The sequence below is a fragment of the Musa acuminata genome, chromosome BXJ3-1, assembly GCF_036884655.1.
Source record: "Musa acuminata AAA Group cultivar baxijiao chromosome BXJ3-1, Cavendish_Baxijiao_AAA, whole genome shotgun sequence".
In the NCBI taxonomy this organism is placed as follows: Eukaryota; Viridiplantae; Streptophyta; class Magnoliopsida; order Zingiberales; family Musaceae; genus Musa; species Musa acuminata.
The window spans coordinates 19,130,811-19,156,047 of NC_088349.1; the positions used below are offsets into that span (position 1 = coordinate 19,130,811).

General features: G+C 37.5%; 1 protein-coding gene across 1 annotated transcript in view; it reads left to right on the forward strand.

Moving 5' to 3' along the window:
• Positions 1 to 25,237, forward strand: part of LOC135629582 (probable polyribonucleotide nucleotidyltransferase 1, chloroplastic) — a 63,450-nt gene that overhangs the window by 34,039 nt on the left and 4,174 nt on the right. Inside the window, exons 9-20 of the mRNA XM_065137142.1 lie at positions 9,169 to 9,282; positions 12,028 to 12,291; positions 14,535 to 14,609; positions 16,588 to 16,701; positions 17,314 to 17,406; positions 19,962 to 20,140; positions 20,321 to 20,504; positions 20,603 to 20,650; positions 20,818 to 20,890; positions 22,510 to 22,583; positions 22,671 to 22,778; positions 22,857 to 22,951. Of these exons, the coding sequence (XP_064993214.1) occupies positions 9,169 to 9,282; positions 12,028 to 12,291; positions 14,535 to 14,609; positions 16,588 to 16,701; positions 17,314 to 17,406; positions 19,962 to 20,140; positions 20,321 to 20,504; positions 20,603 to 20,650; positions 20,818 to 20,890; positions 22,510 to 22,583; positions 22,671 to 22,778; positions 22,857 to 22,951 (1,421 nt within the window). The remainder of the gene's footprint in view (positions 1 to 9,168; positions 9,283 to 12,027; positions 12,292 to 14,534; positions 14,610 to 16,587; positions 16,702 to 17,313; positions 17,407 to 19,961; positions 20,141 to 20,320; positions 20,505 to 20,602; positions 20,651 to 20,817; positions 20,891 to 22,509; positions 22,584 to 22,670; positions 22,779 to 22,856; positions 22,952 to 25,237) is intronic.

Here is a 25,237-nt window from a genome sequence, read left to right on the forward strand (position 1 = left end):
GTACTCAAATTTTTTATTCTTTGAATATCTAATTCTAATATTTTTGCAATTGTGATCGTGAAACTTGTGTTTCCTTTCCGGTGTTGCTTGGATAATGTGATCAGACAATAGCAAAAAAAAGTTTAATCTAGTTGGAGTCAAGTGCAGGGTCTGGATTCCATGAAAAGTCTCTGTTGAGTGTTTGTTTTGTTATGACGGAAAAAAAAAATTTCTAAGAAGGTTTTACTAATTAGATTTGATCTTGTATAAGTCCGATCTGATGTTTAACTGTTGTCGTAGGTTTTGAGTCTGAAACACCATGTCTATGGTTCCTGTAGTATTATGAAGCATTGTCTAACATTTCAATTGATTCTGATATAGGGACAAGAAAGAGGACTAGATATATCAAAGGAGATAACAGAGGCTGAGATAAAGTCTACAGAATTCTTGGGTGAATAGTAGTGCTTTTAAAAGGTGCTCGAGTGCTTGCCTAAGTGCTTGGGCGAGGTCAGACGAAACCCAAGTGCCTCGTAACACCTCAGGGCAAGGAGTTTCAATGAAGCGCCACTCAGGCAGTGGGCAACTCGAGTGTGCGCTCAAGCCAAATTGGTCGTGGCTCAGCTCGGGTTCGAGCATGGGCAACTGAGTTGGTTCAATCGAACCAACTAATAACACCTACTCCCTCGCGCCTGACCTAGTGAAAGCAGCCAACGAAACCCTACCACTTCGTTCGTCACTATAGCTTTGTCCACTTCGTGCTTTGTTGTTGGCAACTTCGTCTGTCGTCATCTACAGCTTCGTCCGCCACTGGTTTTGCCCTTTCCCCCACCTTCCTCCATAACCTTACACTGGTTACTTCTCCATCTCCTCTCTTTCTCACTTTATAGGTAATATAGTGAATTATAGCCTTTCGTTGATTACTTTGTTGCACAAGCTTGAGGTGGGTGCATTGTTAGGAGTGAGAACTTAGAACACACACACACATGTATGTATGTATGTATGTATGTATGTATGTATGTATGTATATGCATATGTATATGTATATGTATGTATATATATTTGTATGTATAAATATTATATGTATATATATGTATATATATATGTATGTATAAATATTATATGTATATGTATGCATATATATGTATATGTATGTATATGTATATATACGTATATATGTATATGTATGTATATATATGTATATATATACATGTATATATATACATACATATATACATACATTTATATATGTATATATATATATATACATATGCATATATATATACATTTATGCATATACATTACATATATACATATAAACATATATATTTACATATATATGTGTATATATACATATGTATATATATATATATGTATATTTATACATTTGTATGTATATGTATATGTATAATTATGTGTATACATATATATATATATATAAATATATGTATATATATGTATATATATATATGTATATGTATATATATATATGTATGTATATATATATGTATATATAAATATATGTGTATATATATATGTATATGTATATATATATGTATGTATATATGTATGCATATATGCAGTGATTTAAAAAGCGCTAGGCGCCAAAAGGCGCTAAGGTCCAAAAACGCCCGAGGCGCTGGGCGCTCGCCCGAGTGAAGCGAGGCGTTAAAATATAAAAATATAAAATATAAATAATAAATATAATTATTTAAAATTTTAAATAATTATTTAAAATAGTATACTGTTAACAGTATACAGAAGGAGAAGAAGGAAGAGGAGTGTAAGAGGGTGTTGATTGAGAAAAGAGGAAGTGGTAGCGGTAGCAACAGCGGGAGTGTAAGGAGGTAGCGGCAGCGGGAGTGTAAGGAGGTAGTGGCAGCGGGAGTATAAGGAGGCAGCGGCAGCGGGAGCGGGAGTGTAAGGAGGTAGCGACAGCGAGAGCGGGGGCGGTGAGCGGCGACAGCGATAGCAACAGCAAGCAGCGAGCAACGGCAGCGGGAGCGGTAGCAGGAGCGGCAAGGAGTAGGGTTAGGGTTGGGCAGCGACAGCTGATATCGATTTTAGTTGGTTCGATTGAACCAACTAACCATCGGAGACCGAACCAGACCTAAAATCCTGGTTCGGTCGCCTGGTTTAACCCAGGCGCTCGCCCGAAGTGCCCAGCGCCTGGGCTCGGGTGAGCGCCCAAGCGGCGCCTCTTTGAAGCGCGTCGCCTGAAAGTGAAGCGAGACGCTCGGGCCTCGCCTTGCCTCGCCCGAGCGCCTTTTTAAATCGCTGCATATATGTATATATGTATGTATAAATGTCTATATATATATGTATATAAATTTATAAATATATATGTATATATATGTATATGTATTTATATATGTATATACATATATACATATATACATATATATATATATATGTATATATATATATATATTTATATACATACATAGACACACACACACACACACACACACACACACACATATACATACATATATATATATACATACATATATACATATATATATATATATACATATACATACATATGTATATATATATGTATATATACATGTACATATACATATATATATACATATATGTATATATATATATATATATATACATATATATATACATATATATATATATATACATATATATATATATATACATATATATATATATATATATATATATATATTTAGGGTTCGTCGAATCGAGACATACCACTTGGTATGGGTGGTACCTATTGGTCCAATAAGACCGGTACGAGTGGTACCACTTGAAAAGGAGAAGATGTGCAAAAAGATATTTCTGCCAATTTCTGCCCTAAACGTAATGTTAAATAAGGGGATCAGATCACTCGAAAAGGAGTTGTCTGTATCTAGGTTTGCACTCTAGCTAATAAGTATCGGTTGGTGCGAATTGGACGGTCCGGACTGTCACGAACGGTCGGCGCGCACTTGTAACAACTTCGTTCGACGAACCGTTTATCGCTTTTGTTTATATGTATAGATGCTTGGCTGTATGTTTTGCCTTGGTTTTGTGTTCTTTTGCATGTAAAAATGTAAGTTCGAACAGGTTGCAACGTTACAGTGCGATTGCTCACCGCACCGAGCAAAACAGCCCAAAATGGCTTCGTTTTCGCGTGCCACGGGTTGTTTTCTGCTGGACGATGCTGCACGCGAAACATCAGCCATCTCAGCACCCTGGAACCACCCGGGTGGCACCATGGGGGATGGGGCTTCGGTATAGTGTCGGGCATTGAACAATCTTCATAAGTTCGCATGTTTTCTTGACGGGAAGTTACCTTCGCACTTGGCACCCGGTGAGCAGCTGTTTGTGGACTTGTAGCTGTTTGTTCAACCCTCTAAAGTCCTTGTTTTCCTCCTGCACGCAAGGTGCTCGCTGAATTGCTTGAAAAGCTTCCCTCTTCGCGAGACGTCGGGACTTATCCGTCGCTCGTTCTTCGAACTAATCAAATTTCTCTTTTACAGGTCCTTCGGGACCTAAGTGAGGTTGCAAATTGGCTAACCTTTGCGGACGCATATCGCAAGGGCGTGTCAAGACTTAGGCAATCCCAGCTAAGTCCGAGAAGTTGGCACAAGGGTGCTTCGCGACTTAGGCAACTTAAGCTAAGTTCGCGTTTTGGCCACAAGGATGCCTCACGACTTAGACAATTCCAGCTAAGTCCGTGACATTGTGGTATCAGAGCAGGCAAGCAATTCGAGCAAGCAACGAAGGAACTTCGCAATTTCGCCATGGCAAAGCATTGTGGCAAATCAAGCAAGACGGGGCAAGCCGAACCCTTGCCCCAAGCAGTCGCAGGTGGGCTGCAAGTGCGTACTCGCTCTCATGCTGTTGGAGCCGCTCAGGAGGAGCGCGATAGCGAACATGATAAGCGAGAAGTTGGCTACTCTCCGCGAGCAGAGGAGACGCAATCTGGAGCGCCAACCTGGAAAAAGAGCCATAAGGAGAGACTCACAGCAACGGAAACTCGCTTGGATGTTCTTGAAGCGAGCTTGGAGGAACTTTACCATGGCCAACGAAGGCTTCTTGGGGTAAAGAGCTCGCAAGAAGCTGAATCCCGGATCGACAAGGTTGAGGCCTTAGTCGACCGACTGTTAAACGACACCAAAGACTCCATGCAACATCTGCACGAAGTCGTGGCAGAACTCACTTCCAGGGTGACCATGCTCACAAGGGCATTGAATGCGGGAGGAAGCAACACCCGCGTTGCGCTGCAACAAAACTTGAGGGCACCCGAGCCGCATTGTTATGGAGGTGCCAGAGATGCTAAAGAGCTCGAGAATTTCCTGTTCGACATGGAATAATACTTTTGAGCTATAAGGCCTGATTCTAAAGAAACCAAAGTTTCGATAGCAACTATGTATTTGAATGAGGATGTAAAACTTTGGTGGCGAACCTGTTGGGAGGAGATCCAACAAGGTCGGTGTTGGGTGGACACATGGGAGGACTTAAAGCGAGAGTTGAGAACTCAGTTTCTACCTGAGAACACCAAGTTCGTTGCAAGGAGGAAACTAAGACAACTCCGCCAAAGTACTTTAATTCGAGACTACATGAAGCAATTTTCTGCACTAATGCTGGACATACAAGACATGTCAGAGAAGGATAAGCTATTCATCTTCCTCGAGACCACCATACCGCATGCCCCCTCCTGAGTTGGCAGAACTCAGAAAGCAGTTAGATGAACTACTAAGCGGTGGTCTCATCCGCAGTTCTAAAGCACCATTCGAAGCTCCAGGTCTCTTCTAAAAGAAATAAGATGGGAACCTCCGACTATGCGTCGATTATCGAGCCCTCAACAAAGTGACGGTGAAGAACAAGTATCCAATCCCACTCATCGCGGACTTGTTCGACCAATTGGGCAAGGTCAAGTATTTCTCCAAACTCGACTTTCGGTCGGGGTACTGGCTGGTGCGCATTACTGAAGGCGACGAAGCGAAGACTACATGCATGAATAGGTATGGAGCGTTTGAATTCTTGGTGATGCCTTTCAGCTTAACCAACGCTCCGGTCACGTTCTGCACTCTTATGAACCAATTATTCAAAGAGTATTTGGATAAGTTTGTGGTTGTCTACTTGGACGATATCGTCGTCTACAGCCAAACGCTCGAGGAGCATGTCGAGCACCTTCGGACAATTTTCAAGGTTCTCAAGGAGAACACTTTGTTCGTGAAGAGGGAGAAATGCTACTTTGCTCAAACGGAGATCTTGTTTTTGGGGCATCGAATCGGTGATGGCTCCATTCTGATGGACCAATCAAAGGTGCAAGCTATTGCGGAATGACGAACTCCAAAGAAGGTACCGGAGTTGAGATCCTTCCTTGGTTTCGTCAACTACTATCGACGCTTCATAGCGGGGTATTCGAAGCGTGCAACTCCACTGACAGAGTTGCTGAAGAAGGAGCAACCTTGGAGGTGGTTTGACAAATGTGAAGCTGCATTCCTAGATCTGAAGGCTGTTGTGTTGGAAAAACCGGTGCTCAAATTGTCGGACTATGGGGAGCCCTTCGAAGTCCATACAGATACTTGAGACTTCGCTATTAGGGGAGTACTTATGCAGGAAGGTCATCCGGTGGCCTACGAGAGCCGCAAGCTCAACGAGATCGAGTCGCGGTATCCGGTGCACGAGAAGGAGATGACAGCGGTGGTCCATTGCCTACGAGTTTGGCAACACTACCTTCTTGGATCACGATTTTGTTGAAGACGGACAACATCGCTTTGAGCTATTTCCAAACTCAAAAGAAACTCTCACCAAAGCAAGCACGATGGCAGGACTTCCTGGTTGAGTTGGATGTGGCAATGGAGTACAAGCCCGGAAAAGCAAATGTCGTGGCCGATGCATTGAGCCGGAAAATGAAGCGAGTGAGTGCCGTACAGTTGGAGGGTAGAGGCCAAGTAAGTCAGTTGCACTCCATCTTCCTTTCCAAGATCAGGGATGGACTATACAGTGATCCCCAAGTAGTAACCCTGATGCAACTCATCAAAGAAGGCAAGGTACGACGATTTTGGGTCCAGGAGGGACTCGTTTACACAAAAGGGAATAGAGTTTTTGTCCCTCGAGTGGATAATTTGAGGCGTGAACTCTTAAGAGAGTGTCACGATTCCCTTTTGGTTGGACATCTGGGCATTCACAGAATCTTGGCTCTCGTGGAGAGGGCCTTCTACTGGTCGAAGATAGGGATTGATGTGGAGGAATATGTTTGAACGTGCCTCACTTGACAACAAGACAAGGTGGAGCAGCGGAAACCGATGGGACTTTGGAGCCGTTGCCCGTACTAGAAAGGCCGTGGGAGAGCATTTCCTTGGACTTCATATCAAGCTTACCGGCAGTAGGGGGACTCAGATCGATACTCGTGGTGGTCGATCGATTTTTCAAGTATGCAACTTTCATTGCTGCACCCTACACTGTTCAGCAGAGGAGGCGGCTAAGCTGATGATAAAGAATGTGGTGAAGTATTGGGGAGTCTCGCATAATATCATCAGTGATCGAGATGCTCGGTTCCTGGGACGATTCTGGACCGAGCTATTCAAATTGTTGGGGTCTAAGTTATACTTCTCCACAAGCCTCCACCCCTAGACGGACGGCCAAACCGAAAGGATAAACTCGCTCCTGGAGTAATAACTTCGGCACTACGTGAGTGCCAACCAACGAGATTGGGTGAAGCTGTTGGACATAGCCCAATTCTTCTACAACTTGCAGAGGAGCTCTGCGTCCAACAAGAGCCCTTTCGAGATCATTACAGGGCAACAATCGTCATCTCCTCACACCTTGGCTATTGGATATACTGGGAGTAGTTCACCAGCTTATCACTTTGCAAAAGAATGACACTAAAATGCAGATATTGCGCGGGCTTACTTGGAGAAGACGACCAAAAAAATGAAGATGTGGGCAGACTTGGGAAGGCGACCGCAGGAGTTCAAAGTCGGCGATTTGGTGTTGGTAAAGTTCTAACCAGCATCACTCTAATTCTTTAGGAACAAAGTACACAATGGATTGGTGTGCAAGTATGAAGGGCCCTTCCCAATTATCAGTAGGGTGGGCAACGTCTCCTACAAGTTGCAGTTGTCGGCGTGGTTCAAAATTCACAATGTTTTTACGCCAGCAACTTGAAGGCCTACTACTCAGATCCGTAAGATGCTTCCCGAAATGTTCCAACTCGGCTACTCCCCACCAGAGCCTCCTACGAGAAGCGAGTTGAAACCATTTTAGCAGATCGTAAGATAAAGCTACCCAATGGAGCCGAGTAGACCGAGTACTTTGTGAAGTGGCGAAAGCTTCCCTGAACCGAAGCCAGTTGGGAGCCCGAAGACGCCCGTCGACATGAATAAGCAATCATCAACAACTACCTACAAGCGTTGACGAGGGCGTCGACAGTCTAAGTGGGGGAGAATGTCACGAACGGTTGGCGCGCACTTGCAACAACTTCGTTCGACGAACCGTTCGTCGCTTTTGTTTACATTTACAGATGCTTGGCAGCATGTTTTGCCTTGGTTTTGTGTTGTTTTGCTTGTAAAAATGTAAGTTCGAATAGGTTGCAGCGCTATAGTGCGACCGCTCACCGCACCGAGCAAAACAACCCAAAATGGCTCCGTTTTCGCTTGCCACGGGCTGTTTTCTGCAGCCCACTGCCGCATGCGAAACGTCAGCCATCTCAGCACCCTGGAACCACCCTGGTGGCACCATGGGAGATGGGGCTTCGGTATAGTGTCGGGCGTTGAACAATCTTCACAAGTTCGTATGTTTTCTTGACGAGAACTTGCCTTCGTGCCCGGCACCCGGTGAGCAGCTGTTTGTGGACTTGCAGCTGTTCGTTCAACCCTCTAAAGTCCTTGCTTTTCTCCTTTCTCTGTTTTCTCTCCTGCACGCAAGGTGCTTGTTGAATTGCTTGTAAAGCTTCTCTCTTCGCGAGACATCGGGACTTGTCTGTCGCTCGTTCTTCGAACTAATCAATTTTTTCTTTTACAGGTCTTTCGGGACCTGAATGAGGTTGCAAATTGGTTGACATTTGCGGACGCATATCGCAAGGACGCGTCAAGACTTAGGCAATCCCAGCTAAGTCCGAGAAGTTGGCGCAAAGGTGCTTCGTGACTTAGGTAACTCAAGCTAAGTTCGCGTCTTGGCTGCAAGGGTGCCTCACGACTTAGGCAATTCCGGCTAAGTCCGTGATAGGACGATTTTGAATTCTTGGCCAAATGACTGTTATTTCTTGGTCTGACTAGGCTTTGTTACCAAAGTTAAGCTAAATTGTAAGTCTTGCAGTCCTCTTCAATTGATGGGGCAAAGAACTTTAGCAGACAGGTATTTCTTTTTTTATGTCCATGTTAGGTGAATATCTACTTGTAGCATACAAATTTATGAATACTAATTGAGCTTTTTATAAAGTAAATCAGGGTGGTCAGAATCAAGGTTAGCAATTCTGTATACTAATAGCGTACTGGACTGCTCAGACACTACTGGTGCCATATTGGTATACCAAGTGTTGATATGTTGTACGTACTACGTACTAAGTTTCAGAATATTGAAAAAAGACAGGGAAAAACAAAGAAAAAGAATCTGCTTGGTATGAGCCCTGTACTTCCCTGTACATGCCCTGTACCAGGTGTATTGTTTAGTTTACAACTTTACATTGATCTGCATACCAGTAGATTTTCAGACTGGTAAATTATGTCCGTACCAAGTGGTACCTTGCGGCATTGCAAATCTTGGTCGGAACAGTGAAGAGCATGAAGAGTTTAGTTTTGTGTGATTGTCGTCTGCCCCTTGTACTAAAGAAAACTTTTAAGATAGTTGTAATACAAATTTTCTTGTTGTTTATAAATACATAATATGAGTTCGAAAACCAATTGCTTCAAGTATATTATCATTTCTCATGAAGTTTTGTTGTACTTATAAATTGTTAACTTTATTGTTTCTATAAAGGAAGATTTTACTTTGAAATGATTTTTGACATTTGACAATGATAAAGATGACTGCTTCCATGTAATATGTACAATTTTATACTAAAAGATGACTATTGGAAAAAAAAAAGTTAGTTTATTGTAAAAATATCCTGCTTCCATGAAGTGGAATGATTTTATGGGATTAAGCAATAAATTTATAGGGAAATCTCATTTTTATCAAAATGCCACTCACTCTATTGACTCATACTGTTCCTTCTGATACCAGGTTGCAATAAGGGAGATATGCTATGAAGTGGAGTCCTTGGTTAAGAAGTGTGGAAAGCGGAAATTGGTTGAAGCTATCAAGTTGCCTCCTATTGAGCTTTATAGGCATGTTGAAGTACGAAACTCTCATGCCTTTCTTTTAAATGGCAGTAGAACTTTTCTTGATAATTATAAGTCCATTTTAACTTCATACTTGTGATAAATGATACCGATAAATGGTTTTAACATGTGTTTTAACTTTACAAATTCTTCCAATAAAAAATTCAATTTATTTCTGTTTTTATGTTCCATTTCTTCCAGTACATCCATACACATGATGTCAACCTCACCATTCAAAGGTCATTTTTTTTTCTTTTCTAAATTCAGCGACACACCCATAGAATGTGTCTATATTCCATAGTGTGGTCCAAAGATATTGGTTCTGTTCGGTTCTGGTGGCTGATCAGAGACTTCTAGTCAGCGAATAGAAGACTGCAGTTCCATCAGAGAGGAGAGAAATGTAGGTAAAGTTAATACATAATAGTATATTCAGATCAGCACGCGGAACTGATTGTTAATATGACCTTGCACTCTGCTTATTTCATTCCAAATGAACTCATAAAACAATTGCAATACCTGCTATCTAGTCCCTATCAGTCATGCTTTTGACGTGGAAAAAGTAATGAGAATGGAAGTTATATCAGCAGGGAGGGAGAGGTGAAATAGAGAGGAATGATAGAACATGAATGAAGAGAAATTTATGGCAGAGTAAGAGACTAGACATAGTTGAAAACAGGCCTGCTGGGTGCCGTGTTGTTTCTTGGAAAGAGCAAGCATGACAAACCTGTATAAGTATTATAATTTTATACATCAATTTTGATTTATAAGACTGTTACATGAGGAATAAATATTTTTTTTCTTATCCCTTTTCAGTATTTAGCATCTATGTGAAATTACTTATTTGCCCTTATGAGATGTCTTTTCGAATATATAACCTGCAATCACAATTATGTGTATGGTGGTACACTTTCGATCATGTTGGTCCATAGGCATCAAACTAATTATATCTAGATGTGATTTAGATGAACCCTCATAAAACCCTTGTGAAGCTGTAGTAATTTTCTATATCCTCATAAAACTTGATTTCATGTTCATGCACTTGTAAAAGTTTGTGTACCCTCATAAGTTTTGGTGCCAGCTACATGATGGTTGATAGATTTTTATTCAGTTATTGATTGGCAAGTTTTAATATATCATTTGACATGATAGCTGAGATACCAAAATAGGCGAAAAATGTGAACTTATTGCATGAGGCTCTTGCCAATGCGGGTTTGAAGAAGGTCAACTATATAGATGGAGACTTGGAGGGGCAAACATGCAATTTGGCAAGCTTGCACGGGAGCATGTGCAAAAAGCCACTTCTTTGTTTTCTTTGGCTGAGCTCCTCTTTTCATGTGGGTTTGGATCTTTTATCCATTCAACCAGGTAACAGACCATATAGGCGTTATTTACAGGACCTGTACAGAGTACAGGGGTGTCGTTTTGTACTGATTTGGCCATTATTTGGTATTATACTGGTCCACAATTTTAGTCCTTGCTTTATATTATTATTTCATATTCGTAAATGAACCCATGTAAATTACTGTGAAACAAGGTTGTTGACTTGTATTTTGTAGTAATAAACATCTATTGTGTTGACCTTTCTTCTCCTAGGTACTCAAGTCCTTTTTGGGCTGCAATTAAGAGAAGGATGTTAATAGAACATTGTCCACTATTCATCTCAATTAAACTGCTGGTTCATTTTAACACTTGCGATCAAACATTGGACTTGAAGAGCAGTAAAAACTGAACTACCGAATACTGATTGCCCATGACAGCAAAAACTTAAATGAATAAAAAGTAAAAGTAAATTGTTCCTTGTAGCCCTAGCCTATCATAGCTTACTACATACTTTTGATTGCAGTAATTCCATCCATGTTGATATTCATACCTATCTTTCCTTCACCTCCTCCGCTTCCGACTTCCTCTTCCACATCTCCACTTCCTTATCTGCGTTGCCACCGGTTCCTTCTCGTTCACTGATGCCTCCTCCTCCTCTTTCTCTGTGTGCCCGCCCATGTGCAGTACCAACCCATATTGGTTGTCAGTACATCAATTTGTACTGTTTTGGTCATCAACTGGTATTAGCACCAGACTGACATTTGAATCTTCACTTTATTTTATCATTTCATATACTTAAAAGGTCCTTTGTAAATTACTCCAAAACGAGGCAGATTTTGACTCATACAGTGATTTGTACAAGAATGAAAAACAACTATATATTGACCTTTCTTCTCCTAAGCACTTGAATCTTTCTAGGGCTGCAGTCTGGACGACTATAAATAGAATGTTGCCACAACTCATCCCAATTGAACTGCTAGTTCATTGCAACACTTGCAATGAAACCTCTGACTCAGAATCCAGAGAAGCAATAAAAAATACCCTACTGATTACCCAAGACAGCGATAAATTCAATCGATAAAAAGTAAATATTAAATTGTTTCACTTTCATTACCCCTAATCAAATCATAGCTTACTAACATACTATTGATTGCAGTAACCCATCTATGTTGGTATCCACACCCATGTGTGAATCCAGATTTATAGATGTGCGTGCATGCAGCTGAAGAGATACTGTCATATTAACATAACAAACAGTACATATCCATCTCAGTATATACAAAATATGCAATTGCTTTGATTGTGGATGTGATCAGCACAATTCTGGATGCATTTTACTTTTGTAAAATATTATTTCTATAATTCCCACATTCAACTTTTGTATTTTTTGTCTAACTTCTTACTGCTATTTTATTTCTAAACAAGTAGTGACACTTTGCAGGACATATCTGGTGATGATTTAGTAAAAGCACTGCAAATAAAAAACAAAATACCAAGAAGGAAGTCTCTTTCTGCCATAGAAGAAAATGTCTTGACAATACTTACTGAAGAAGGCTATGTTTTGAAGGAAGAAACCATTGGAGGTGTGGAGGTGTCAGAGGATGTCTATGAGGAAGAAGATGAAGATGAGGTCATAGTTGTTGATGGTGAAGTTGACGAAGGTGATGTTCATATAAAGCCAATGTCACGTAAACCTGTGCCCCTGGTAAGTTTCCCTTAATTTTTAGATGATAATATCACTGATACCATGCTGTGTAGATTATGACTTACCTTTTTAACCTTCTATGTTTGTAGTTTCTTTGCCAAGGGAATGTTTTTGTGCATATTCTCCCTTCACTCAAAGAGTCACGCTCAAGTTTATATTTAAAGTTTCAAACAATTATTAAACCACTTATCTAAATACTGATCTATATTGATTGTATTGTAGGTACATACTAGTCTGATCAGGTGTCTTTGTGCTGGTTATTAATCATGCTAACAAATAGCCACAATTTAAGTAACTCTTTCTTGTACTTAAGATTTTTAATTGTGGGATCAAACCCATATAGTTTCATGTCAGAGTGGTAAAGTATGGCATACAGATGGCATTGTTAAAAAAACTGGGTGCATGGAACCATCCGGAATTTACTGGTTCACCATTAAACTAGTACTCAGACCAAACTAAACTACATTGTCTTTTCCAGTATTGTTTTTTGACTTTCACTGGGCAGTAACCTCACCGCTTGACTTTGGATCCAAATAGGGTGTCTTTGTCTCTTTTTAGTGGCCTTCACCAACATATCCCCCTTCCTCTCATCATCACATTCCCTCACTCAATTCGTTTCAAATCTCATCAATTTCTTTTCCCAAACTCACTCAAATCCTCAATGGGAGGCTCAATTTCTCAAGGGGAGGCTCAATTTCAACAAAGGTCAATCTGGTGATCTGAATTGAATTTTCTCCAAAGTTAGGTAAATCCAAACCTAATCCATTAATATAATCACATTCCATTTAGTTTCGAATAGCCTATGGTTTATTGCAATCAGGTATTACATAAATGTAGGTTAGTATTTAGGCCCTTTTCCTTAATGGATTTGGGGCTCAATCTATATAAAGATTAAACTTTAAACCTAGTGGACCTAGGGTAGATTTGATGAGGATCAAGGCTTTATCCTTTGGATCTACCCTTGATCTGTGAAAATTAATAGTAACTTCATTCTTCCCACAAGGTTCAAGGCTCGTAAATCTAGGTTGGGTTTGCATAGATCTAGCATAGACATGGAACTAACCTAGATGCACAAAGATGTAGCCTAAATCCACATGGATCAAATATGAATTTTGTGTATCTAACTTTTATTTTTGAAAATCAAATATAAATCTTATAATTTGTGGATCTGTCTAAGATTGACAACTTCTGTAGGAAATTGGTTGCAAAGTTATAAAGTAGCTATCCAACATGTCCCTAAAAGTTTGGGCCAGGCAGGTCACACTTAAAAACTTAAAATACACAAAATAGGATCATTCTGATAGGTTTGTGGTTTTGAGAGGGTTACGGGTGGTTTACTACCAGTTCCTTGTTGCACCAGTAAAAACTAGGGGACCAGCACACTCTGACTGGCAATTGAACATTCCAATTTGATACTGGTTATTTGGTATTTGATTCTTATAAACTGCTTACTGACAATCATATATTTATCAGCAGCTTTTTGTCCATAAAATTTATCATATCTTTATTAGTAGCTTTTTTGCCCATGAAACTTATATAATATATGTTTTGTGAGGTTTACTTTGTTGAATCTTATAATATATTTGTAGCCTTTTTGTCCATGAAACGTATATGATAGTAGTACTTCAATTTTCTTTCATATGCAAAACATAATTTGCTTTAAGGTCAAAATCCATAATGTATAGTCTGGAATCTGGATAGTGTTTTAACTAACAATTGATAGTTTCTGGTCTTTTTCAACCTCTTTTATTACACCAAAATCTTGAACATGTTATCAGCTTGTTATCCCTCTTATTCATGCGCTAGTAGGTAAATTGTGCGAGTTTGAACTGAAGTTGGCCTTCTAAAATTTGCTTCATGTTGTTTTCTTCAATATTTGTCCTATTTTGAGGACTCATATTGAAGAAAGAATATGTTGGGTTATTTCTGGTGCCTTATGGTATCATCTCTTGCTGGTTGGCTACCTTGGGCTGCCTGGCATAGGCTGAAAATTAGCCTAACCATGTGTCAGCATTGTCAGCACAACTTAGCACAACAAATGCTGGTGCCTGTTTAGTGCCACACAACCCAACACATACTGATTTACATAGCAATACTTGTGTTGCACATTTCTTTCCCATCATTTAATTCCATGTTATTGATTTACAATTTTGATTTCAAGTTCATAGTAGATTTTATCAATCTCAAATAAATTTAATTGGTTAACCGATCATATTGACATAGACTACCTTGTCATGATTTAGCTATTCTCTGAGGTTGATGTGAAGCTGGTCTTCAAGGAAGTCACATCCAAGCTTCTCAGGAAGCGTATTGTGGAGGTATATTGATTGTCATATGTTGGCATTCTGTTATGTTCCTATTACTGTACAGTTTTAATTCTTATTTTCAGACTGCTTCAAACACCACTCTTTTGTGACTTTCTCTTCCTGTCCCGTGTCTTTCATTCACTTTCCCACCTAATGAAAGGCCCAAAGCCAATCCCAAGGAACAATAAAGTTTCATAGGGTCTTTTTGTCTAGGTGAGGGCAGTCCGCATCTTCATAGACATGTCTATTTCACCGAGCCTCTCTCTGAGACGGCATCACATTGATTGGGTGGTAGGCACCCATAGCAACTAGAGTTAGCTGTATTGAATTCCTTGTGAATGACAAATTACCTCTCTTAATGTTTATGAATAAGACAGCAAAATTGCTTGTTGACATACGATCTGTACAATTAGTCTTGTATGATAATTGCTGTTGGCTTTGCTTTATTTTGCATGCATAGTCTTGTCAAAGGTACCTATTGATCATGCATAAAAGCAAGATATGCAATACCGTACCGTACCGGTGTTTCGAGGTTGGCTCGGTACGGTACGATACTGGCATACCGAGTGGTACACCAGGGCGTACCGAACGATTTTAAATATTTCTTCCTCTACTGTAGCACGGTCCGTTTGGTACCGGGCAGTCCGCGTACCGGTATGCCGTCGGATTGGTATGTACCGCCCGTACCAGGTGGTACCATTCGAAATTGTATACCATGCATAAAAGTGCATGATTTGATGGACATGATAATTGGACAATAACTTGTTGCATCTATTATATTGTGTTTATCATTTGTTGATGAGGCAGATGCCCAATCTGGATCTATGGTTTTTAACAGGCTTTCTGTTAGCTTTTGTTATTTTTGGTGGAGTCTTAGTAATTATGATATCTCATTTATAAGACTAGGATACCTTTGAAGTTTGGGGACCAGAGTGGTATTGGAGTGACTGCCTTTTCAATTTAAGTAACTGAAAGCCATAAAGAGAGAAATAGTGGAAATCAGGGCGATGTTAATGAATGGTGATCAATATTAGTGGTTGCAGTAGCTATACAGTGATGCAATGAAATCTGAAAGATTATTGCTTTTGGAACTTCAAGATAAGATATTAATATCAAGATTATAAAATTGTAAGAAAAATTAGGATAAATGAAGTAAAGATTATCGTAAAAATGATTGAATAGGTCAATGTAGTATCTTTATTGGATCATAGAAAATTTGGGAGCAAGATTAACTTGGCAAACTGTGTTGTTTCGACTAATATTTAAAAACCATTTCAAATGCCAATATTTTAAAATGAAGAGACATTTAAGAACTGAGCAGATTATTTGGGAATCTAAATTATGAGCCATATTTTGAAATCTGAGAGGGTGGAGACAATGAAGCAAATATTTTTGAAGGCTATTATTTTTCTTTGTGCTTGGTTGGTAAACCACTGATTCTATTTGCTTATTAAGAATGCATAACCATTTTGGGTAAAGGTTTATCATAATGATGAATGCATAATTGGACAATAGATTTGAAAGCAATATTTGTGTTCAACAAGCGTTTTGGCTAATAATTTGCTGGTGAATGTCCTTTTAACTATATAATTATGCTTTTGGTGATAGCATTCTTTTATTTTACCAGATATGCATTTTAAGTTTGTGATTAGGTCTGTTCTGGTTTTATCCTTGTGAAGGCATTTCACTTGTAATCCAGATTGTTGTCTTGTTTCCCCAGACCTAATTATGCTTTCAAATTTGTGTTCATTATGCTCATTATAATATACTTGTTAGGTATATCTTTTTCTCAGGCTCCATGTAATTAATGTGACCCCACTTCTTTCCTTCAAAATTGTCATACTGTGACCTAGTATAGCAAGATTAATTGAGGAATCAAGTTGTTTGTACCTGTCATCTGCAGGCACCTAGAAAGGCTAAACATGAATGTCACATACTGTGATGTCGTCTTCTTTTATGTTCCAATTTGTACTAAATTTGACTATCACAGGGTGGAAAACGCAGTGACGGTCGAAGCCCTTCAGAAATTCGTCCAATTAACTCACAGTGTAGATTACTTCCGAGAGCACATGGAAGTGCTCTGTTCACTCGTGGAGAAACACAGGTTCGCTGAAGTGCCTAGTTGTGGTTTGCTCTTTGCAGTAATATGACATCTGGTGATATCTGCACTTGTTGTCCCTAACGAGTTGGCTATATAAGCTATTGAAAGCCTTTTTGTGATACTATCCTAACGAGTTGGCTTTTTGGTTCTAAATGCTATTGAAAGCCTTATTTTACTATGTAATTTCCAGTTAGTAACTGTTGATTTCAAGTTGGACCCTGGTGATGTACTGTGTGAGCGCAAATGTTAGCTTAGCATGTTGGTTTTCTTTTTTCTTGTTTCTTTTCTTTCTTGAAAAATACGTGATTTATTAATTTTTTCAAAGCTTTGAGTATATTGTAATAATACATTCTATTTTTTTGTTTTTTTAATGCTAGAGCTTCTTTACCATAAGTAATGATTAACAGAACTTAATGGAATCTGTTTGTTCAGACCCTCTCTTTATTAAAAAATATTATTGAACTTTTATGTTCATTTGTAAGATAAAACTAAGTTAATGTGATTGCAAAAATAATTTTTATGAAAAGTTAATGTTTAGATGTTCTTAAATTTTCAATAGAATGCACATAAGGTAGATGATTTTAACTCTTAACATCATATTATCTGAATTTCTAGTCACTTGCGGTGGTTACTCTTGGAGATAAACAAATGGCACAAAGGATAGACAATCTTGTGGATACAGAAGAATTAAAGAGATTTTATCTTCAGGTATGTCTTATGTTCCATATGCTAGTATTGCAGTTAAAATCTCTTTTACATTTGGGTGAAGTATGAATTCTTTTGTTGGTTTAATCAAGGTTTGTCGTACCACAACGTACCACCCGATATGGGTATTTCATATCGGTTTGTCGGTGCATTCCATCGTACCATGTGTTGGTACATCGGTATAGTTCGGTACGTACCATATCGATAGTCGATTAGTACAACAGTACGGATCGGTAAGGCAAACCATGGGTTTAACTGAAACTGTTTTGTGACTTTGATTATTAAGTATGCTAGTAGGCCATTGTTCTTATTTAAGCAAAATAAGTGCTATTGTTTTTTGGGTTTAATTATGCTGAGTAATGTTGAGATGGATGTGTGGAGTTATTAGGAAAGATAAGAAAAGAAATACTTTTATTTGTGAAGAACTAAGTATCACTTCGATAGAGGATAAGATGAGAGACAATCGTTTAAGATGGTATTGGCATGTGTTTACCTTCAGATGCGATGGTCGGAAGAGGTGAAATAATTAATGTTAGCGGTACGAGGAGAGGTCAGTGTTTTCAAAAGGCGCTCAAGCGAGGCAAGGCTCGAGTACCTTGTAAAACCCCTAAGCGTAGCGCTTCAATGAAGCACTACTCGGGTGCTCGCTTGAGCCCATTTGTCGGGTGCCTCAAGTGAGCGCCCGAACTAAATTTGGTTTGGTTCAAACTTTGGTTTAATTGGACTTAGAAGTTGGTTCAATTGAACTAACTAAAAGAAAACAAAAAGTGAAATGAAACCTTACATCTGTCGCCTTCGTTCGCTCTACCTGCCATCGTCGGCAACCTTGTCCAATCTCATTCGCCGCTGCTACTTGTCCGCCATTACAGCTCGTCTAAACCCTAAACCTTATCTGCCGCTATAGTTTGTCTATTGCTGTAGTAGCTCTATCCGTCGTTGACGACAACCTCTTCTATCGCCTTCATTTGGCACCTTCTCATGCTCCATCCAATGCTGCAGCTCCATTCGTCACTGTTGACAACGTTGTCTACTACCTTCGTTCGCCGCAGCAGCTTCGTCCGTTCGTAGCTATAGTTTCATCCTTCGCTCTTTGCTTTCCCCACTTTCTTGTTAATTAAATTGCGAATGGACGAGCAACAACTTGTTTGGAGTAGTTTAAATATATTTGTTGTATCTACAACACCATGGGCAATATGCACTTTGATTTGTACATGAAACTCCCTTTGCTTTTACTTAATGATGTCTTAGAGCAACAAAACATTCCTGGTTAACAATATACTTTTGGAGCAATTTAATTCTAACATAGGTCTCCATAAACTTGTTTAGCATATTTCTATTTAGCCGCTTATTATTTTAATTATAATATTCAGGAGTGTCTCATTTCGCTCAGGTGGGCGCCTAGGCGAGCGCCTAGTGCCTTGGGTATTTTGGGACCTTGGCACCTTTTGACACCTAGTGTTTTTAAAAACATTGGGAGGGACAAAGGAAGACCTAAAAAAATTTTAATAGAAACTATAAAGAAAGATTTAAGCACTCTAAACTTAATTAAACATATGATTTTTTACATATCTCAATGTCAGTAAAAGATCCATGTTACCAACCCTAAGTTATTGGGATATTCGGTTTTGTTGTTGCTGTTGTAATAATGTTGAGTAATGATTTTAGACCACTTATTTGAGAAATGATTATAGAAGGACCTATCAGTTGCATGCAACATTTCATCTCCTGTCTTCTATATCATTGTCCAACATGTGCTGTCTAGCAGCTAGCTTTTAAATATACTGGTTCTGCATGGCATTCTATATCCTACGGGTACATCAGTGGTTGTATTGAGAAAAGTAAAAACAAATAAACATTGTTGTGAGAGGCTGGGGATAGGTTGGTCACTGTGACAGTGGATAGCTGTTGTCCACAATGTGCTGTGTGGAATCTTGGGTGAAGCTCCTCTGCTTCCTTGTTCTCTTGGTCGACGGTGTAAGATTTTTTGGAAGAGATGATAGGTCTCAATTGAAAAAGGTGGTCTTTGAAACACAGAAAAACTAAATATATACTTGTGCCTTTGTCTTATGTAGTTTTCTTTTTGTTTTTAGAAAAAAAGAACCCAGTTAAGATGTGTATATTTAACTGACTGAATAAACATTCTATAAATTATGTGCGTCACAATGATTCCCCCTTTAGTGTTTCCAAGTGCTTCTCCGATATCTGGATATATAGTGTGCCAAGTTCCCAAGCCAAAGTTCACAAGAAGGGTTCTAGGTGCTGCTCCCTTTCATTGATTCTAGGCAGCATATTATATTACTTATATTCATGGTATTAACTTTTAAAAGAGATTCATTTCTACATGGTGAACCTCGGTGCTCCTTTTGCCTCAGAATCTAATCATGAAAAAATGGACAAGCATGAATCCAACAAAGTTGAATAATTATAAGATTAGTAATGTTTACATTTAATAATTTACTTGTATTGTCAGTTCTAAATGAGATTAGTTCATAGTATGAACTTCACACTTGACATCTCAGTTCAACCTTTGTTTGACAGTCTGTGGATCATGATTGCAGTATTCATTTCCACCATCATGTGTTGGTGAAGTTCGGCGGATGGGAGCACCCAGTAGGAGGGAGATTGGTCATGGGATGCTTGCAGAACGTGCACTTGAACCTATTTTGCCTTCTGATGAGGAGTTTCCTTATACCATTCGTGTTGAGAGCACCATAACTGAAAGTAATGGTTCGTCGAGGTGATTTCTGATAAGTCAATTTATTTTTTGAATCTTTTTGGGATGGAAGACTGTTGACTTTTTTATTGAAGCTCTAGCTGTTTAGATTTGTAATTTCTAAATCTTCTTGTCAAAATCAATTACTTTAGTTAAGATTCTATAATGTATCTGAAACCTGTGATTCTCTCAAATAATTACCAGTATGGCATCTGTCTGTGGTGGTTGCTTGGCACTTTTAGATGCTGGAGTTCCTATTAAGAACTCTGTTGCTGGGATAGCAATGGGTATGGTCTTGGATACAAAAGAATTTGGAGGGGATGGGACCCCACTAATTCTCTCTGATATTAGTGGATCTGAAGATGCTTCTGGAGATATGGATCTTAAGGTTCTCTTTTCTTTTTATCTCATCCAAATCATTATGTTGTCCTTTATTTAAATATCTTTCTACGTCCAATGAAAGATAACTGTCAGCTAACTTTGCAGGTTGCGGGTGATGAAAATGGTATAACTGCATTTCAAATGGATATCAAGGTTGTTGATTGTCCTAAGAGCATAATTGACAACTTATTTTTTACTTCACACACCTATCCTGTATTATGCCTAGTTGGGAGTAGTCTAGTTTTAGGACTTTTAATAGACCCAAAGTGAGTCTTCATGTAGTTACTATTGAGTTCTTTTTTTTTTCTTATGCTATGTAGGTTGGAGGGATTACCTTGCCTGTAATGCAACAAGCACTTGTTCAAGCAAGAGATGGACGGAAACATGTTTTAGGTAAGCCTCTAATTCACACTTTTCTGTGTTATGATACTGCACTTCATTCCTTATCAAATGTTCTGTTTTGCTGTTGCCATAACCAAACTATAATATGTAAAGTTAAAGTTTATTTCATATTATCCATGATTATTACACATTACAAGTATGCATCTTTTTCACAATTTCATTAACAAATCTGTTGTGGTACCACTGGCATCATAAGGTTTTCATAATTCAAAGCAATGATTCAAATACTAGTGCAATACTGGTATCAGTCAATAGACCGTACGGTACTGATGCCCACCCGTACCATGTGTGACATACATGTTGGTGATGGTTAATACCAATCGGATCAGTTGTTTTCAATATTTGATTGATCCTTCCTCTTTTATGCATAGTTTACTTCAGATTTTATTTTATTTTATTTTTATATCTTTGTGTGACATATTATTTGTCATATCATGGAAAAACATGAGTAAAACTTTTAGAATCCATAAAGTTAGCATATATAAAATGTTGATCACGGCATATATCAAAATATCATATATACAAGTTCAAATTGACATGGGATTAAGATTACAAAATTTGGTAATAACAAATTACCAACATAAAACTTGATGCATGCTTTATTTCTCATTACATAACCTAGAAACATATATTGTTTGTATGTCTTATGATATTGGTAGAAATTGTGGCATGTTGATCAGATGAACAATATCCATGATAGCTTCCTACCTGTTTGAGTAGGGAGTATGTAACCATACAGTATTGGTCTGACATGATGCTCCACCAAATAGAAGAGAAAGGTTTGTTGGTTTTATGAATCACCATGCTGGCTGTTGATCAGTAGAAGTTTGAAACTACTACTATGACTCCCTCATGGATAATAGGATCCCTTAGCATGAGACTAGTTGTAATTTGTCAATATTGTACCCTGGCTAATGAAATCCATACTGGTAGAAAGGTTAAATTGTGTGTATACACCATATATTTGTGTAGTTCTTAGTTAGATTTTGTTTGCAAGGATTGTTTTCTTTAGAAATCTGACTTCAACCAACAAGAATTGTCCAGTTCCGCAAGCCAGCTTTGTTGAAGAAGTTAAGATACTAGCTTTTCACATAATCCTCAATCTCAGCCAAATGTTAGAGGGTGTATCTTGGTGCCACTAATAAGGTTTCTCCTTTGGAATCTAGATGGCAATGGTTTAAATTGTAAAAATAACCTCTTTGCTTGCATGTTTAAAGCTGTGTATGTTAGTCCTCTCTATGTCATCTATTAGTGGGAGCCTCCTCACTGGGTCATCCCCTTTAGGAATTTTAACATTTAATATTTGAACTAATTTTTCCTCCCAAAAGTGTGAATTGAAAAAAAAATCTGCAAAATGATGGTTTCTAGTTGTAATTCATATGGAAAATTGATCTATTTCTTAACTCTAAGTGTTCTAGTTATTTATATTGTACTTAAATAGTGGAAGAATGACCGACAAATTTATTATGACAATTTAGCAAAGAATGCTAATAGTAAGCTTGGCTGCTATTTTGTTTCTTTGTCCATTTTGTATACTTGCTATAATTTTAAGTGTGCATTTTGTCTTAATAGTTACTTTAAGGTGGACTTGTTTTGTTGTATTCATTCAGCTGAAATGATGAAGAGCTCCCCCCCTCCATCAAAGCAACTCTCTAAGTATGCTCCATTGATTCATGTTATGAAGGTAATACATGGGTACTATTCTCAGTTTTGAACCATGTGGCATATATTATTCTCTGTCACATACCCTTTATTGAAAATAATGTTTCAGGTTAAACCTGACAAAGTCAATATAATTATTGGGAGTGGTGGGAAGAAGGTTAAAAGCATCATCGAGGAGACTGGAGTTGAAGCTATTGATACCCAAGATGATGGGCTAGTAAGGATTCAGACTGAACTTGTTCTTTAATCTTCATTCTGCTTTCGCAGATTCACTTGATATGACTGCATCTTGCAGATTAAAATTACTGCAAAGGACTTGTCAAGTTTAGAGAAATCGAAAGCTATAATAGCCAATTTGACAATGGTTCCAACCGTTGGTGATATTTACAGGTCAGATGTTATTGGTGGAGTGTCTTTTAAGCTTTATATGATATTAGGTATTTTGAACATTAAATGCCTAGATATAACAGACTTTTGAGACTGGACTAACTTCCATGGCAACAATCCATACCATGTTCTAGCTGAAAGCAAGTAACGATATGTTGATTGGTACATAACAACTGGTTTTTACACGTCCAGCCAGGGCCTGATACTGGTCCATGTAACATCTTTTATTGTCTATTCTGGTTAGACCAGGCAGTAGGCATACTACACTGGTACTGTACTGTACCAGGCTGACATTTTAGTGGATCAATATTTAAATTCTTGGTTAGAAGATACCACATTTCGTGCTTAAATTTAATTTGTTCTATTAGGCATATATTAATACTCAGTTTTACATTGATTATGCCACTTTGGTGCTTCTTAAAAAACACACTATCTTATGTTTATTTATTATTATTCCATCATGGAATTTACTTCATGACTCTTCCATGTGTATCTTGTGACATTAATAATCCATATTTGATGTTGTGATCTTATGATAACATCATTCTTTTTTGCAAGATATGATAACATCATGAACTACAACAACAGAGCCGTTAAGTCTCAACTATTAGGTTAGCTAAATTGATGTTTTGTCACTATTAAGATAGTTAAATTAAGAGTATTTAAATTTTTATTTATAGTTTTTGTTAAAGTTTTTTTAATTCTTCCTCTATTTCTCCTCGTATCACTTCTCCTAACACATTTGTACATTTGTAGGTCTCCTAATCTCACATTTTATATTCATCAGTCTCTCTATATTATTGAATAATAAGATACCTAAAACTTAATGGAACTTTTTATCTATCCAACTTAACTATATCTTGTTATATATTTCTAGTATTATTAAGATTACATATCATATATGAAATCTTTAAATTCTAAGGATTGCCTCCACAATTCAAGTTCAAAATTAATTTCATTCAAACTCTCATTAACTAATGCAATATTATTACTTAAATAACATACACCAAGGAGGACTATCCGACAAGTAAATTCATTTATAATCAACGTGAAAAAAGTAAGAACTTAATATGAATTCTTGTTATAGTCCTATGTTATGGAAAGCTCACTAAACAAACTCTCAACTACATTATCAACATTTCATTTATGACATTAATATAATTAGTGGATACATCTTTCTTTTTTGAAATCTAGGAACTTTATTATAGGCCTTCTTTAAATCAATAAAAATCATATGTAAAATCTTTATTATATTTTTGGTTTATTATCTTGATAAATAAATAGTTTCTATTATTGATATTCCAAGCATAAAATCAAATTGATTTTTGAAGATTTTTAATTTAATTGTTATCCTACTTTTAATTTACATAGTATGAATCACAATTTTAGTTCCTTTGTAATTAGAATAGTTTTGTATGATATCCTTATTTTTAAAAATTGACACAAAAGTTCTTTGTCCATTCATTGTATTTTTCTAAATTTTAGAATTTTATTTAATAAGTTGTATCTTCTAAACTTTTACAAACCTCAAAAAGATAACATCAGGTCCCACACTCCTACCTATTTTGATGATTTTAAGTTTTTTTTCTTTTATATCATTAGTTCTAAATTTATAAATAAATCTATGAATCATACCATTATTATCTATCATTAAAGCTAAGTTATATATGAAATATTCATTAAATAATTTATAAAATAATTTCTCAATTTTGTATTTTTTGAACTTTATCTTTAATCCATCTAATATTATCTAAACTCTTGCACTTTCTTTTCCTAGCCTTAGCAATTCAATATATATATTTTTAATTCTTAGTAACCTAACTTATTAAAAATATTATCATCAACCTTATATCTTATCATGCTAATATCTCTTTTAGGATTTTCTTTAGAATCTATATATCTTTTAAATTTGTCCAGCATGATCTTTTAATTTTTCTTTTGCCATCATTGTCTAAACTAAAGCCATTAATTCTAACACAACATATGAAATGCTAGCAGCTAATCCCTTTATTTCTGTAGTTACACAGGATTTATCATTTGTCAGATTTTCTTTATTTTACAGTGCAAGATGTGCATTATAATATCTTTAACCATTATAAAATGCATCTCTAAGATTTCATCAAGTCCACTAGCTGTGACATGTTTCTTAACATAATGATACTCGATTTATGTAATACTAAATCAATTGGGGGGTATTGAAAGAAGAAATAATAATCCTAAAAATGATTATTATGTTTTTATGGTTCATTTATCTAATTCTAGCTTTGCATTAGGAATCAGCAAGCCCCC